The 17,655-nt window shown below is 38.2% G+C and overlaps 1 protein-coding gene across 1 annotated transcript; it reads right to left on the reverse strand.

Moving 5' to 3' along the window:
* Positions 1 to 4,219: 4,219 nt before the first annotated feature.
* RHAG (Rh-associated glycoprotein) lies at positions 4,220 to 17,184 on the reverse strand. The gene is made up of 10 exons (XM_010192067.1): positions 17,049 to 17,184; positions 10,628 to 10,811; positions 9,226 to 9,376; positions 8,911 to 9,058; positions 8,035 to 8,198; positions 7,103 to 7,240; positions 6,152 to 6,267; positions 5,399 to 5,484; positions 4,690 to 4,763; positions 4,220 to 4,297 (listed from the first exon to the last, which is right to left on the reverse strand). The coding sequence occupies exons 1-10, from the start codon at positions 17,182 to 17,184 to the stop codon at positions 4,220 to 4,222; spliced, it is 1,275 nt and encodes a 424-aa protein (XP_010190369.1).
* Between the last annotated feature and the right edge of the window lie 471 nt (positions 17,185 to 17,655).

The following is a 17,655-nucleotide window of genomic DNA, read 5'->3' on the forward strand; positions in this document are numbered from 1 at the left end:
GTGCCAGTTGGCCTGTTTCTACTCCACCTCCCCAAAGGAGGTAAAAAGGCACTGAGAACGTCATTCTTTCCACATATATCCAGGATTTAACTGTTAACAAGGAATCACAGAATCACAGAATCACAGAATCTTAGGGATTGGAAGGGATCTCAAAATCTCAGCCAGTCCAATCCCCCTGCTGGAGCAGGAACGCCTAGATGAGGTTGCACAGGAAGGCGTCCAGGCGGGTTTTGAATGTCTCCAGAGAAGGAGACTCCACAACCTCTCTGGGCAGCCTGGTCCAGTGCTCTGTCACCCTCACTGAGAAGAAGTTTCTTCTCAAATTTAAGTGGAACCTCCTGTGTTCCAGTTTGTGTCCGTTACCCCTTGTCTTATCATAGTTTGTCACCAAGAAGAGCCTGGCTCCATTCTCACGACACTCACCCTTTACAGATTTATAAACATGAATGAGGTCTCCCCTCAGTCTCCTCTTCTGCAAACTAAAGAGACCCAACTCCCTCAGCCGCTCCTCATAAGGGAGATGCTCCACTCCCTTGATCATCTTTGTAGCCCTACGCTGGACTCTCTCCAGCAGTTCCCTGTCCTTCTTGAACTGAGGGGCCCAGAACTGGACGCAATATTCCAGATGTGGTCTCACCAGGGCAGAGTAGAGGGGGAGGAGAACCTCTCTCGACCTAAGGAGAACCTCTCTCGACCTAAAATCAACCAGACTGACTGTTGAGATTCAAAAGGAACCAGCAATTCTGAGTTGTTTCACAAGAGAGGGTCTCAGGGTTAGGTCTGTGTGAAGTTTCAGAACAAGCAGAGCATTTATAAGGCTTTGGGTGAGTGGGAGAAACAATGGAGGAAAAGAGGTCCACATTTGAGATCAAAACTCCTAAGAGAGGGTGAAAGGTGAACTTCTGCAGGAGGCTTGTAAAGAAGAGGAAGAGCTCTCTTTTGGAAAAGCCTCACCATATATACTTTGTTAACAGGTTGATCCCAGTGAGAGAGAAAGACTGTACCTCTTCGTATGAAATATCAAACAAATACAACTGATCACCTGATCTTTTAACTCATGAATTTAATCAGCAACCAATTTGAATACAAATGTTAAAATAAATTTTGTAGGCAAATGTTCAGTAAATGACTTTACAATTTTTTTTATTAAAAAAAGATGCACTGCATTAGAAATATTAAATTTGAAGTTTTCACTTAGAAAACCACCAATCCCAGTGGCTTCTGTCAGTTTGACCCTTACAGAGAAAGAGATCTGTTTCCTGATTAAAACTAGATACAGAAAATATCTTTTAAAGAACAGCTGACCTAACCTCCAAAATGCTACTAATTTGAAAAATATGAACAGTCTCCAAAGGTTTCTTCTGAGAATGATAGAAATCCAGGAAAGAGTTTTCAGCATCTTGATACTGGAATCTAATTTCAACTTGAAAGTTACACACAGTTGCTTCCATTTAACTATTTTTTTCAGATATTTTTATGTACAGCTTAATAAATGTCAATACTGAATGAGTTTTTACTCATTTTAAAAAAATAAATGTTATTTAAGATTTTTTAATGAGAAAAAGGTCAAGGTGAGAACAAATGTAATACAGACAGAGTGTTCAGTGGATACTGGAGAAGATAAAATACTGTCAGTCTTTTATGAGTAGGAAAAGAAATGCTAGTCATCATGAAGCCCAAATTTAGAGTAGTTTTACTTTAACTTTGGTTTACTATTCGATCCCATTCTCAAAGCTCATCCTCCACCCTGTGTCTCATTTAATTTCTTGCTTTCCTTTCCTGCCTGTGTACGGCTCCCTCAGTGTGGAGCAAAATGGTTCTTAGCAGAACATTTTAATCTTCTGTAAGGCTGGACATCTCTGCATAGTAACCGGTAACATGTTACACAGAAATTCCAGGGATGGGGCATATACCACCTCTTGAGAAAACCTGTTCCAGTGTTTCACTATCATAATTGTAAAATGTTTCCTCCTTATATCTAGTCTGAATCTACCCTCTTTTAGTTTAAAATCATTACTCCTTGTCCTAGCACTACATGCCCCATGCCTTTTCACTACAGGTCCTATTTCTAGGATTCTTCTTTGTCAAAAAGGGAACAAAGAATTTCTTGAAAATGTTAGCTAAGGTAGGCGGAATAAATCTCCATGTAAAGGGATCTGTCTCCCTACTCTGTTTTTCAAAAGAACCTGAAGGACTGATTTATCTGGGGCAGTAACCTTCTGAAAAAAAGGCAGAGGAAAATGAGTATTTAGTGGCTGAGGGTCTGAGTTACTATGGAAAGGTTATAAGGAGAAATGTAGAACAAAACTGCATAGTTTATTTCCTCCCCTTTTGTTTTAAAGAACTAAAGATAACTATTGAGGGCATCATTGGGAAAGATTTACTCACAGCTTGTGGTTCTTTCTTAGTCAGGTGTTTCTTTGTGGTCAGCACTCACAATCACTGACATTACCTCACAGCTGTAAGTGAATGAAAGAATCCTTTCTGAATACCCAAGAAGGATTTTAAGGGTATTGAGAATAATATTTTAAAAATCTGTCTATATATGATTTTTTTTCAAGGACTTCAATACTTTGTTTGTAAATTATGCACAAAATACTTCTAAAATCTTAACATATACACTATATACACTATTAAATGCCTTCTCAGTTTTTACAAAAATGATTGCGTGAAAGCTTTGAAAGGATGAAAGATGTCTTTTAGCCAACAAGGTTGAAAAGTGTACATCATTATACATCTGCAAAAGGGCATATCTGAACCAAAGTGTGTTGCAACGGATGTATTTTCATTCATAGACAGAAACCTGACATATATAGTAGTATGCAGCTGATATAACATAAGGTACAGCCCTGCCTATTATCTTTCTGAAGTTTTTCAAGGAAAAAAACATCATAAGAACCTAAAATACCTGTGCTATTTTACATGAGAGTTTTCCCCTTAAATCTGATAAGTAAGACTTGAAATAAAATGCTAACATAAAAAAGTCTTGAAAGTTCATCCACTGTATCTTGACCTTCTGAGACATCAGCTTTCCATGTGTGAATAATGCCTAGAGGCTCTGTGATCCTTCTGTTAGATTTTCATCTCCCATCCATTGCCTCTTAATGGATTACCCCATGTAGGTAGGTACAGATGTGTGACTTAGCTCCCAGCTACTGTAATCTCATAGAATTCCTTCAGATACCTCAAATTTTGTCTCTCTTAATTGAGCAGCCAATATCATCACTTCTTGAGTGAAGTTAATTTACCTTAATTTAGCTTCAATTTTCTTCTTTCTAATTTCTCTTGTTTTAGGAGGCAATGACTTCAAAGGTAGAGAGTCACAACACAGAAGTTCTTCACTAAATCTTCTGTAGGTTGAACATAGTTGCTTTCCAACCAGTTCCTAACAACTCACGCTTTTTCTTGGAGCTAGCATTTAGTTCAGTTAATATCTATTGACATTAGAAGTGCTACTATCCACTTATTACTGTTGGACATAATAAAGAGATATATTATGTAGTTACTTCTTTCTTATAGCTCCTACTCAATTCCCTTATTCTGTCCTTGAATCAGTCTAAATAAATCTATGGCAATAATGAAAATTTTCTCCATTTCACTTTCTTATCCTTTAAATAACCATATTAACAAAGAATCTCATCAATCACTGTATTCTGTTCTTTGCCATGAAAATTATTTCAACATTTTGTTTTGTCTCATAACCAGTCTTCAAAATACAGCACGTATTCTCCCTCATCCGAAAACAGGACAACATATTTTCTTAAAAAGTTAAGCTAGGATGCTTTGGCAGAAAGCTTGTTAGAATCCAAATAAACAGTATCAATCAATTTCTTCTTGATTACCCCTACTCAGCTGAAGGATGTGACTGAAATCTTAAAGTTAAATATTGTATCCTGTAACAGGCTTGAAACACAAAGATTGTTTCAATGGCTATAGACTCAGCGACAACAAAAGGTAAATTATCGGTAACTTCATAGAGCAGTTTGTGGTCAGTTTTTCTGATGAACAAATACATATAAAGGATCCAGTTAATTCCCCTGATTTTGGCATAATGACTATGTATTCTAAAATCAAGTTTGTTTTATATTACAAAAATATAACTATCTAGAGCTCCTTCTTGAAAACCTAGTGTGGTTAGAGCAATACTTGGATATTGTTTTTTAGCATTAGAAACTGAAAAGAGCATAATTAGGACAAATGTTACTGATGAACTATTTTTCTACATGGTGGCTTCAATTCTGCTGTGCTCATCATGGTTGTTGGAGTGAATTTCATGTAGTTTCTCATCTTCTGGAACCTGTTATGAAAATCAGAGAGGAGTTCAGTTGATTAGAAACAGACTTCCTTTTGTTACAAAATGAGACTAAAGTACACTGAGACAGTAATTCTGTTTGTATGTATCATGTGTCTGTTTAATAACTTTGACTCAGCCTGGCATAAACCACCATGGCATGAAAATTTTACAATTTATATTTACAATATACAGTCAATTTACAAGAAAGTTTATAATATATTTCCTCTTGTCTTGCCTTTTTGAGTTTGTTCTGGCATAAAAGATAAAATTCAGATTGCCTAAATTAAGAATTTGCCATCAGATTATTTGTGCAAACCACAAACCTCAGGAGAGCAGGATTGCAGTGTGTTGTACATCTTCCAACATAATGGAAACAAAGTGAGGTTGTATCTTACCTCCCAATAAACAGAGTCATCAAAGCAGTTCTGGTCAGATGCTTGCCCCAAGAAGGGCAACTTTAGAATACCACCTGCCAGAAAAACATCATCAGAGGTTAAAAATGTACAAAATGCCCAAATAAATGTTCCTCAGATTTACCCAAGGAGATCATCTAATTTTCCTGCCTTTTTTTTAGTCTACAGAAATTCCCAACCATCTTGGCACATCAGGTCACTCATTATGAGAGGTGAAGCAGGTTTCTTCATGTCAACAGGAATAAGCGCTTGTTTTTAATTGCTCAGATTTTTCCCAGATTTCAGACTGGAATTTTCTGTTTCAACTTGAACTTTTGTTTGGATAGTGTGCACAACCACATGGAAACATGTGACAGCTAAATGAATATGTCTTAATCTCAAACTAGTTTCTGTTCAGAATTTTAAGTGTCTAAATCTAGAGAAGAACTCAATCCAGAATAACATCTCATGGTAGCTATGTACCACCCCAGATCTTTGAAGTATGCATTCAGTAAGATAGCTAGGCTTCATTTGAAGCCAAAATTATTGGAAACCTGCTCTTCCATATTTAAGTTTCTGTCAGTGTGCCATCATGCATTACTTCCATTTTTCTATTTTGTATTAATCATATGAAAGTGTTGATACCTTGAACTTCTCCATGGGCAAACCTCTAAATTCACATAGTTTCAGTTGCCATATCCATCCTACTGACCTGTCAATGCTCCGCCCACCAGTGCAATTCCAATCGTACTGCCCAGGGCAGCGGCCTGCATGCCAGGAGTGAAGGGGAAACCTTGCCTGAAAAGAGCATAAAAACAAACCATTGAAAGGCAAAAAATTGTTACACTGTGGGACTGATAATTAGTCTCACTACATTGCTGTCTGCTGGATATGATGGCTTATTGATAAGATGGCTTATAGGAAAATATCCTGGCATTGCTGTGTACAAGGCAGAAAGCATGTAGGATTGATTTTATTTTGGTTTTGTTTTAGACTACAGGTGAAAACAAGTTCTTTGAAAAGGCTATTAGTATCTTGTAAGCCTTTAGAGAATGTCTCCCTTTGTCAAAAGACCAGCATTTCATCTTGGAGTCTTTTAAAATAGTACAAATAGACCATTTTGCCAATTTTCTTGGAAATCTTACAGCTACCAGCAGTGTAACTGTAGATTCTTTTAAGTTTGAATGGTTCTGTATGCTGGTTTCTTATGATGTTTTTGATTATTTTTTTTAAATTTTTACTCGAGGTTTTATTTTGGAACAAGATTGATATGTAAAGGGTGTGTTAAAGGCAGGATATCAAGAAATGTTCTATTTAAACCAGAACACTATATCTGACATAAAATCAAAGATGCATTTGCTGAAAAAAAAACCCCAAAATCATAGTTAGGTCCAAGGAAGCTGGAAAATTAGGATAGACTTTCAAAATTCAATACGCTCCTTTCTCTCGTCTCTCTATAACTCACCCAACTTCTGTTGCAGTTACTATGATGCCAGCGATACCTCCCAGTATTCCAGGTAAACCATGTAAATTATGAACTCCACAGGTGTCTTGAATTTTCAGCTTGGATGCCAACAAAGGCTGCAATGAGAGGAAATACAAAGTTTATAGTAAGTTTATAGACTTCCATTATCTATAGAATGATATGCAAAAGAAAGCAGCACAGAAGTACAATAAAAGACTTAAATTATTTAATGTACAGAAAATTTGGCTATACAACCTGTTAACTTTTCCTTCATTGTGCAATTATCTATATGCAGGGAAAAACAAATACTTACATAAAATATCAAAGTTACCATCATAAATAGAATGGTGCAAAACACTTGTCAGTCCATTGATATTCCTAATCTTTTCGGCCTCTACAAAGAGGCTGAAAGAGGTGGCCAAGTATTATATACATGTCTGTTCTGAGTCTTCCAGAATGTTCCTCCATCAGGAAATGGCAGTTTAAACAGTTTTAGTCAGAATATTTTGTTTCTGCATTTTGAACGTGAAACACTTCCATTTTATAATTTGAAAGTATTTTCAATTATAGACCTATTTAGAAGTTTTTAAAGACTGAAATTTAATTAGTCCTGTTTCACTGATCTGAAAGATAATTCTTACAGTGGAGGTTGTTCACGAAACATGGGCTTAGAGCAAAATTCTAGCAGCTCCTTGAACAGAAATCCCAACTCTGATGAACCTTAATATTTTTATAATCCTTCTCTGGTTTTAGCTAAATGATGGACTGAAGTTAGCTCATGAGCACATATTTAAGTCACACCGATTTCAAAGTAACAGTTATCTAGAATTTATTTTCTGTGCTGCATTAGCCAGTTTCTAAACTCCCTTTCTAGCAAACCAAAGGAGCTCCAGTAAAGCCAATGAAGCAATGAGTAAAAGAGCAGAGCAGAAGTGGCTCCTTAATACTTACAGTCAGGAAGTGGAACCCAAGGACAGAGATGGCTCCAGCAATGCTTCCAATGAGCATGGCAGCAAAAGGACGGATTGGCAGATCAGCACAGGTCCCCACTGCGACTCCTCCTGCCAGGGTGGCATTTTGAATGTGAACCTGCAAAGAGTATGCAGAGGTGGAGATGATATATGTGGAGCAGCGGCTTGTTTTGGAGCTGAATGACTTGTAAGACTTGTGCACATACAGAAGTTTTCCTCTTCTTCAGGTGAGATCTTTCCAAGGAAGAATAAACAGGAATTTAAAACAGTGTTCCCTGTTACACTTTCAGGATATTTGCTCGAAGCTGCTTTAAGGCAGTTTAACTGGGACCAGTATTATGAAGTCCAGCTTTTGCAAAGTCACTTAAACTCATTTAATCTCTTGAGAAGCCAGGCTGAGCCAGCAAGACCTGACTTCTACAACAGCAGCAGGTCCTGCAAGCTCATTGAACAGTCCCTGCTTACATTGGGCTTAAATAAATACTGCTGGAAAGGAACGAGTGAAAACATAGGCCTGGATTTTAAGGCAAGGAGATGATCTAGTTGGGCTTTGCCTGTTGTGCAGGTGGACTGTGAGATTTCCAGGGAACAGGTGAGAGGGAACAGGGAACAGGCCTTGAGAGACCTATTTTGTCTGTTGCAAAATGATAACTTACGTAAGGTCTTCTTTGGAATAAGACCCAAAAGTCCACCTGAGCATTGGACTTCCCACTGAGGAATAACATATCTAAAGCAGAGTGGATTGCCCCAGAACCCAATCTGACATTATAGCTTTTAGACATGTAATAACTCTAATTTTGCCCACAGTGTGAGCAAAGGCTCCAGATAGCTCAAGGAGTTTGGGAATCTGCCTAAGCATCCTTATTATAGAGGAGTGAATCAATTTAATAGAGGTTGCAATGTTATTCTTACCATATTGAATTTGCCTCTTTCATCCATCAGGCTGGAGATGGCAAATGTTACGACAGCAGATGCAGCCAAGGAATAATAAGTATTGATAATCGCTTCCTTTCTGCTCGGTTCAGATGCTATGGCAGAGTTAAAACTGGGCCAAAAAAGCCAAAGGAACAAGGTACCTGGATGAATATAAGACAAAAATGGAACGACGGCTATGCAGTCACCAGGGATATTTCAATGTGAAAGATCAAACACAACAGAACTAGCTACAAGAAATTAGGAAGATGATCAATAAGAAACATGAAATAGCCAAAATGCTGGCAGAAATAATAGACTGTGTAGAAGCTTTTGCACTGGCAGCTGGGATTTTGACACACAATGTCTGTCAAATCTTACTGAAAGACTTTAATGTATTGTGACCCTTTGTCATGCCCCCCTCACTGCCAGAGCTCACCACCAGTGGGAAGACCATACCAGAGTGGGACGTGTTAGCAAGACAGATCACATGCAAATCCATTAATATCTATTGATATAACTGATAGTTTTAGCTGGTAATTTGATCTTTGAACAGATCTCATAGACAGATAGTTGAATGGTTTCTAATATTCATTAGTGGAACAGGCACATCTCAATATTTTTGATTTTGGCTCCTTATAACAGAAGATTTAACAATAAGGACATCTCCACTAACGCCCAGTGAAAATACATCTTTAGTTTGGTCTTTCTTTTTTTTAAGCAAGGAAAACATTCTGCATAAATCAAACAAAAAAGAATATGCCTCTAGGAGCGTACTTAAGAAAATGAATGCAGCATAAATTAAAATATAGGCAATCATTAAAACATAGGGTTGAAAGAGAACAACTGATCACCACTCACTATTACTTCACTTACCAATCATGGCAAACATGTCTGAGTGATAGGTAGATTCTTCATTTTCATGTTTATTTTTCAAACCAGGACGATACAAGACTAGCGTTACAGCCAAACCAAAATAAGCTCCAAAAGCATGGATAGTCATTGAGGCTCCAACATCTGTGGCCTGTAATAGGGACCCAAAATAATGTTACAAATTTTGTACGGCATGAAGATGAGGATTTGATGAAGGAGAAGTATGGATGATATTAATGACTTATGACTGAAACTAAAACCTAGAAGTATTACAAAGTGAGATCATTTGCTATAAACAGAAAACAAAAATAGTTGTACCTTGAGTATTTCTGTAACCAGATGTTCGTTGCATGCAAAGATTGTGATCTCCAGAATTGTCAAGATCAGCATCTGAACAGGACTTGTTTTTCCCAGGACTGCTCCAAATGAAATCAAAGCAGTTGCTGTACTGAAGTCTGCATTTATCATGCTGATGTTAAGAAAACGAATAAAAACAAAGCAAACCAAAACAAAAACACAGGGAGAAAGAAAATCAGTTTAAAGAGACCCAAAATAAGGCTGTAATATCAAACCTGTCGTATCATTAAAATGATAGAGCTTTAACTCTTCAGATATAAAATTATCAAGATCATATTTGTGGGTGAAAATTAAGTCAAACCTTTCCAGGTGGGTTTTGCGGGGATCTTACTCAAAAAGTTTTAAAAAGTGGGAAATGTGTATACACCATATATGTGCTCAGCTGTTAGAAATGATAGTGGAAGGTCAGATGAGATGTGTATTGTGGATGTGCAGGGATATTTCCAACTTTGGCTGTCACCTGAACTTCAAAGATAACAGGGAGCTCCTAGCTTTGATCAGGTGGTTAAGTCATTTCAAAAGCCTTGCCTGCCTTCATGTCACTGTGCATCATGTTTGCACTAGCTGTCAGGAAGGATCAGTGTTACTGGGTTATGGAGAATGGCAAAGATAAATAAGGACACAAATTGGTCAAAAACTTCCAGCATAGAGAGGCATTAACTTATGGGTTCCTCTACAACTGTCTCTGTGTAAGCATTAAGAAGTTACTTATATTGTTTCTGCTTGTCCCTCAGTAATATTTGGATGCTGTTTCTTTCAAAATTGTCTACAAATTGTCTCAGAATACAATACTGCAGCTGTGGAAAACACTCTGAGTCCTTGGTAGAACCAGCATAGATGAATGGGAGAGAGACCATAAACATCCAGAGACTCATGAGGTCTCTATGGTTAGAGTCTTACTCTGTGATTAGGGTCCAAAACCTCCTGCAGTCTGATGCTCATACAAATCATTTCTTAAGAAGTAGAAAACCTCATGAGTGGATAGACACACTGTTCCAGACTTTCTTCTGTGACCCCGAGTGTCTTGGCAGGACAGATCCTTTCAGGCCTGCTGGATGCAGGAGGTAGTGTGCTACTGCTGGAAATTCTCCAGCTTCCACAGCTCGAGACATTCAAAGCAGCCTCTCTACATGACCCACATGTAACATCACACCTCAGATTTCATCCCACCCTTTGTTTCCCTTAACCCAGTGCACCACCTGTTTCCTCTTTAAAGGTGAAGGGAAGATGAATGCTGAGAGGTGGACAGCAAGGCTCAATCAAATTGCAGTGAACTTAGAAGTCTGATCACACAGACTTAACTTATGGCTTCTCCCGAGATCTTAAGGGGTAGAAATGTCAATTTTGGTAAATTCACATGTACCTTTTGATACCAGCATGAATTTTCCCTTCTGTCATATGCCAAAATCCTTGCATCAGCGTTCCCCATTGGAGACCGAAGGCAGCAATGAGCATGTTGATACCAACACTACTGAATCCATATTTCTTCAGAAAGGTCATCAGGAATCCAAATCCAACAAATATCATCACATGGACATCCTGAAAGACTGAAGGGAAAAGAGAAGGTGTTTGTGTAGTGACTATGAAGGGAGGAAAGCTATGGATAAACGAGGATTTAATAGAAGAGAACTCATGCCATCAGTGTGATCTATGCTTTTCTGATTAATGACTTGTCTACTAACTGAAGATTGAGTGTCTGGAAAATGTAAGACCCAAATATTGATTTTATTCCTTGCTATATCATTATGGAAACAACATTAGATCTCTATACTAAGAAATTTAATGTATCTGGAACTGTTCTCTGGGTGTGAAGTCACAGATATCACAGCTTCATGTCCTTACAGAAAAGTTCTCTTTCCTTTCAGTTAAGGCTGTCACATCCAACATGTTCTGGCAAACTCCATTGGTGTGGCAGAGTGCTAGTTGGACCGGTGCAAAGTTTTGCTTGTGATCCCTGAAACTTACTGTACAACAGATTGATTTCTTTGGGTAATAGAAAAATGCATTTAAGGCAATGTCTAAACCAGTAAATTGTTATTGCTAATCAATATATTCTTAGCCCTCCTTCAAATATACTTTAGAAAAATATATTTATTTTGTTAAAATATGGCTAGTTCTTTTTATTTTTATAATAAGTTTTTCTTTAAAGTTTAAGAGTTTTCAAAGTTTTATATATATATTTCCTTTATTAGGCTTTTTAATACAAACTGAACTTACTGCCACAACGTGGATATTTTATATTTTAAATTACTTTGTTAACTCTGAAGAGTTTTATGTAATTTAATGAATTCTACACAAAGCGAGTTTGAGACCTGTAATTAAAGCTTTATCTCTGATTTTATTGTTAGCAAGAACCTCAGTAAAAAGAAAATATTTCTTTTCATTTCTATTTCATTGCCTCTTACACAACAATATCCTGGAAGAACTGGAGACATTGACCTGGTTAGTATGATTGCCTTGAAGTTACATTTCCCAGCTAGGTACTTTGAGCATTCCCCCGGTTTTGGAATATGCACTACCACGTTTAGCCAAAAGAGGGCCCAGAAGTATAAGAAGTTACTGGAGATTCTTAATACACTCTATTACATTTGCACTGTCTTGTTTCAGCCCTGACCTAGCTCTGAAATACACACATACATGTAGTATGATCCTTCACAATGAGCTATGCACATCTAAGAAATAACGTAGAAACGCAGGTCATTCACAACCCTATTGATCCTCTTTAGGTTGGACAATTTCACATTTATTTACAGATTTTTTGAGGCCCCTGAAGTCCTTTGGAAGCTTCCTATTTTCCTCAATGTTACTCAATTCGAACTACTCTCCAAACTCTTGTGTTGCACTTACAACTTATTTTAAAGGGTACACAATCGTCTTAACTTCTCTATTTGGGCTTCTGCTCTTTTTGATCTACTTGCATATTTTGTAATGCAATGCCACAGGAAAATAACTGTTTCACTTAGAGGACGTGGCAAGAGATGAGAAAGATACATCTAGGGACTATATAAACCATGCTAAAACAACCTTCCTGACCCTACCAGCATCAAGTTTTAGTGTCTTAGTGGATACAGAACCCCAAACACAGTTTAATTTGCCCATATTCCTATGTCAAAAGGAATCAGTGGGGAGCGTTTAGGAAAATCTTGTGTTCATTAAAACATAAGATCACTTTATGGGTGCATCTGTTTGTGCATCCTCCCAGCTTGCAGCAGCCTGTGCCATGGGAACACAGAGCTGTGGCTTTGTGGTGGACTGCACATCTTGAGCAACTCCTTCAAATGTCTTGGAAAACACGTAGCAGTGGCTACTACAGGTAGGACTGAATGTGGACAACCTTCTTGGCCTTCCTCTAAACACCATTCTGACGAGCTCGGGTACAGATGTTCTCCCACAGTTGTTTTTTTTTCAAGTGGGACAAAAATATCTCGGCAAGTCACATGAGAAAGATCACAAACAAGGGAAGGAGTAACCTTAGATCTTTCACCCTCTTTTTAAACTGGAAACTGGATGCTGAACAAGCTTTTTTTCCTCCTGCTTGCAATAATTCTCTACAAGTGATCATTTACCCAGTAACTTATGGGATCAGCACCTTTGCATTTGTGAAGTGGCGCGGGTTGTTTGTCTGACTCCTGTAAAACTACTTTATTAAAAGTTCATTAATGTTACTAAAGAAATATAGAGCCAGAAGAAATACAGAACTGAAAAGCTGCACAGCAACATCTACACAAGTAACCTTTCTGTTTGTCTTTTGCAGAAGAAAATGGAAGTGTCTTAAATATACTCTAGGCACCACAAGCCAAAATGATATACAACTTCAACAGTTTCCAGTGTCTATCGCACTTGAGTTTCATGTACAAAATGAAGGGTATGTTTGAAAATTACCTACTTTTTTATTATTATTTATTCAGCCTGTGCCATGGACTTTCCAATAAAGTTTTCATTTTGGCCATTCAGGTTAGTTAGCTTCAGGTAAGAAAGTTTTCCTAATCTTTCTTATGTTTTTTTTAGCATTCAGTATATTACTTGCTCTTGTTTGCAATGTCTTGGTTAAATCATTGCAGACAAAGCAAGTACATTGTTCTCATACAAATAATCCCATTCCTGTGTACAATCTCTCAGTAAGTAATGTCTAGATTAGTGAAAGATGCTTTACCGCTAAGATAACCTGACTCTACACATGAGCAAAAGAACAGGATTCAAAAGCATCTTGAGTCTAATTCTCTGTGCCTATAAATAGGGCTTGTGCACGCTCATGTCTCTTTTGAAAGGTGTTTTTAGAAATCTTACCCCAGCCCTGAAGATCAGAAGCAATTCTGTTTGAAACAAGCAGCTGGTTGGCATGTAATCCTGGGTCCTCCTGAAGGCTAGCCTGGGTTCATATAAATGTTTTAAAGCTGTCTGGACTTATTTACGCAAAAGTTTAAAACTCCTGGTTAAAATCAGGCTAATTCATGGATGTTGAGGACAAATTTCAACTAGTATAGCCTATAGTTTGTGCTTGAACTACCTGTTATGCATCCTTTTAAAGAAGAGTCAGTTTGGAATGATTTCAAATGATGGGGAAAACAGCATGATTTGAAATAAACTGTTTCAGTAACTTGTTGTGTTTAACAAAACATAATATTTCTATTCTGTGAGACAGTAATATAAAGATTAGGAAAAGCATTCCAGCAGCTCCTGAACAAAGCCAGTGCACATGATTCTGCAACGCTGACCAAGACCAACATACTAATTCCACCACAAGGTCTCCTTATGGTGGTCAGTCTCAACACAAAGATGCTTGTGGCATCTAGGTTTATACTAAAACTGTGATTTTTCTTTAAAGGAGTAAACCGTAGAACCCCGCACAAGAGGGATGCGTAAGTTTTCCTAGGCCACGAGTCTTGGACAATTACAGGACATTATATACAGGATAACAGCACTAAAGAAATCCTCTAGAAGTACTCAGAAAACCATCACAGGCCTTTGTTCTCACATTCTAGTCATATGGCACACCTAAAGTTGTCCATCCAATTTGCCATGACTGTACTTGCATCCACCAGAAATGGATATGATGCAAAGCTCTGCTTTGGGAATAACCTCAGCTCAACTCCCCCTTACCTGAGTACAAACCTGTCGTAGTCCTTGAATATGTTTTTCATTTTTCTTCAGTCCAAAAATACTGAAACAGCTTGAATTCATGGTACTGTGGTATTTAAGGCATGTAAAACGGGCCCTGCGCTATAGTTCTGAGAATATAAATCAGCCCCTGGAAGAAACAACTAAATCTACGAGGTACAGATGAGTTAACATCCCTGTGGAGAGCATGAAGAGAGCAGCTTGAACTCATGATTTTGTGAACTCAGGGGATGTCCTGGCTTGAGATATGTTTTAATAGGTCTACACAACTGTAGCATTAACCTTCTGCCAGGCCCTCAGGCAAGCTGTGATCCCATGTGTCCTTTGTAGACAGGGACATTTGAGGGCCTAAAAGTGAAAACACAGGTATTAGGAAGTCCTGTGTTGCTTCTTCCATGCTCTTTCTGCCCGCATTACTTACTGAGAGTAGTCTCTGATCTATGCTATGCCTAAAGCCATACCTAGGAGGGGGTCAAGGTGCTGGTTTGCAGGAGAGGAAAACATGCCAGAAGCTTGGCAATCTTGTTCAATGAGGGACAGTGTGCAGGTATAACATCGTATAACACACACTGCCTGTGCAGAAGAGCATGGGAGACAGCAGACAATTTCTCCCACATATTTTAAACACTGATGTTAAGGAAGAAATAGCTATAGATGATCCCTATCTGGATAGACTAAAGGCCCATATTGTAGTGTTAGCATTGGGTGAGAAGAACCCTTTTCACTGTGATGTTGATGACGCTTCTGCCTCCTTTCTGACACCTTTTTAAAATTGAAATATTAAATTAGAAACAGAGCTCCATACAAGGATTAGGAGAGGGTTTTGTTAAGCGTGAGAGCAGTCAGGATTTCCCCAGGGAATGGTATCTACGGCGATGCATGTACCACAGGTAATCTCTATCTAGAAGACTCGAGGTTTACTAAGAAATGCACCACAGTACTGTAAGGGGCCACTGAAGACTATTAAATTGCTGGCATAAGCACAAGGATCTCATGCAATTTCCTTTATTTTTCTTGGTAAGGGGGACTCCAAGAAAATACAAAAAAAATTTAGTACCAGAGGCGGCAGGTGATATTCAGACTAGAGAAGGTAATTTTCTCTGTTCTTGAGGGGCAAATAGACTTTAATCTGAGTCTGAAGGACCCACATCCTAGAGAGCATCCTTCTGGCTAAGGAAATTATACAAAGATGCCCAAAATACTCTTATTCTGTGCCTGTATTTATTGTTGTCATGTTGTTTTGGGGTAGAGTCAGAGAAGAGGTAGGTGGGCAGGTTTTTTAGGCAGTAGCTGTGTTAATAAAATAACAATGCCAGAGCAGAATTATCTATGCTGTCAAATTATTAGTGTGGTCTCTGGCATGGTTTTTTGGTTAGGCCAACTATCACCTCATGGGTGACAGTAGACCAAGGGTCATTCCCAACACACCATAGAGATAAATCCACCTAATTTAGGAACTGGGATAGTTCAATATCATGGACATGACCAAGCTATGTCTCAGAACGAGAACAGGCTCTGGCACAGCCTAAGTTACTCTATCTCAGGGACACTGCTGCATCTCAGTGGAGTTAACCCAGCTCTGTGTAATTAGCCCCTGATGTCCATCAGCTGACTTGCATCGCGAGCTGAATAATGTTGTGCATTCACTGAACTCTCAACTGGACAATGCTCTGTGTGAGAGTATACAACACAAGACTACTAGGAAGTGAAATGATCCCAAGTACACATTTCCCTGTAACAGTCACTGAAAGGCCAGTTAGGAAGAGACAACAAAGGGATACATTCAAAATTATATGAGTACTACATACAAACAAGAAGTTCTGTACCGTTATTAGAACTGAAATCAGGGCTACAAGTTGTTAACACATCAGAGCCCCAAAAACAACCAACAAACCTTCAATACTGCCAGCAAGACGCAGGCTGCTCCTCTGCAGACTTATTTTTCTATTTATTTACAACAGTCTGATCTTTGCATGAGGAGAAAGAGGGTGGGAGAAATCAGGAACTACTTCTCAGGCCAAAAGCTTTCTCCCTGAAATTACCTGAGTATTTACAGAACAACAAATCAATAGAAACTTTTGCTGACTAAACCATTACTAACTACAATTGAGCCACTGCTTTGAAAGATAGGAGGGGGTTGTCCACCTTGCGACAAAAACTGTTTCTCTTTGTGGAGTCCAGTTTCTGCAAAATTGTTTTGGAACAATGATGAATATGCTGTCCAATTTCCGTGTTCTTATAAAACAACCTTTTGAAACCTGGATGTCAGTAACTAAATGCCCCGTTCATTTTCATTATTTGATCCAGTAATCAGGATAGAAGGTTTGACAAGAAGCACTACCATCCATCTCTGGAAAATGCTAGAATTGTACAAAGCAATTCAAATTTCTCCAAGTTTTAACCTGCTATGCAAACACACTATTTTCAGGACTCTTTTCTCCCAGAACAGCTTACTTCTTAGCAGTTAGCTACTTTCAGAATTTTATATGTCCTCAACTTGAATTTGTCTTTGAAGCCTGCTACTTTCACACCTCAGAAAAAATTTGATTGCCCCAAGCATGCCTTTCTTTTCTAGCTCTATTGGTAGGTCTCGTAAGTTATTCCGAAATCTTGCTTAGGATTAATTTAAAGAAATTTTAACTTTCATAAATCTTAGCAACACTTACATGGGTATAAAGTTTGGTAGTCATCTCTTCTGTCGTATTCCACAAATATTCCAAACAAGACAATGATGATCACTTCCAGAAGAAGAGCCAGGATGGAGAACTTGAACCTCATGTTGGTGTCGAGGACTGAAGGCATTGCAGGAGAGTGGGCAGCTGTGAAAGCCTGATAAAGGACGCTTGCCTTCACCGGAGCTGCCTAATTCTGTGGATCTGGGTGATATAGCAAAAAAAAAGGGACAGGCAAACACACCGTCACACCCACTATGGGAGGGAAACAGTATGGGTCAATATAGCATTTTATTACTTCTCAGGCTATTTCTGGGCATGAGATGTTGACTTACATTTTTTTTTCAATTTGTAATGCAAACCAGCTCATTTAGCCACAGATCTGCTTCTCACTGTCTTAGATGTATTTTAAAAAAGCAATAGCCTGAAAGAAAATCTCACAGAGCCTGGTTTGCTGCACATAGTAAGGAACACAGCAACAGTCAACTCTGTTTACTGTAGTCAATAATTTCTTCAAGTTGTATCTTTTGTTTTGAAAGGTAAGTAATTTTTCATCTTATATGAAACATGAATAATTTCCTGTCTCTCTTCATATAGGATG

The sequence above is a fragment of the Mesitornis unicolor genome, unplaced genomic scaffold (assembly GCF_000695765.1).
Source record: "Mesitornis unicolor isolate BGI_N332 unplaced genomic scaffold, ASM69576v1 scaffold10539, whole genome shotgun sequence".
Taxonomy (NCBI): Eukaryota; Metazoa; Chordata; class Aves; order Mesitornithiformes; family Mesitornithidae; genus Mesitornis; species Mesitornis unicolor.

Coding starts and splice junctions, on each gene's coding strand:
- RHAG (XM_010192067.1), bottom strand. CDS start 17,184: ATGCCTTCAGTCCTCGACACCAACATGAGGTTCAAGTTCTCCATCCTG. Junction 7,241..8,034: donor AAAGAGGCAAATTCAATATG/GTAAGAATAACA, acceptor TACTCTTTGCAG/GTTCACATTCAAAATGCCAC. Junction 4,764..5,398: donor GGTGGGCGGAGCATTGACAG/GTCAGTAGGATG, acceptor TTTTTCTGGCAG/GTGGTATTCTAAAGTTGCCC.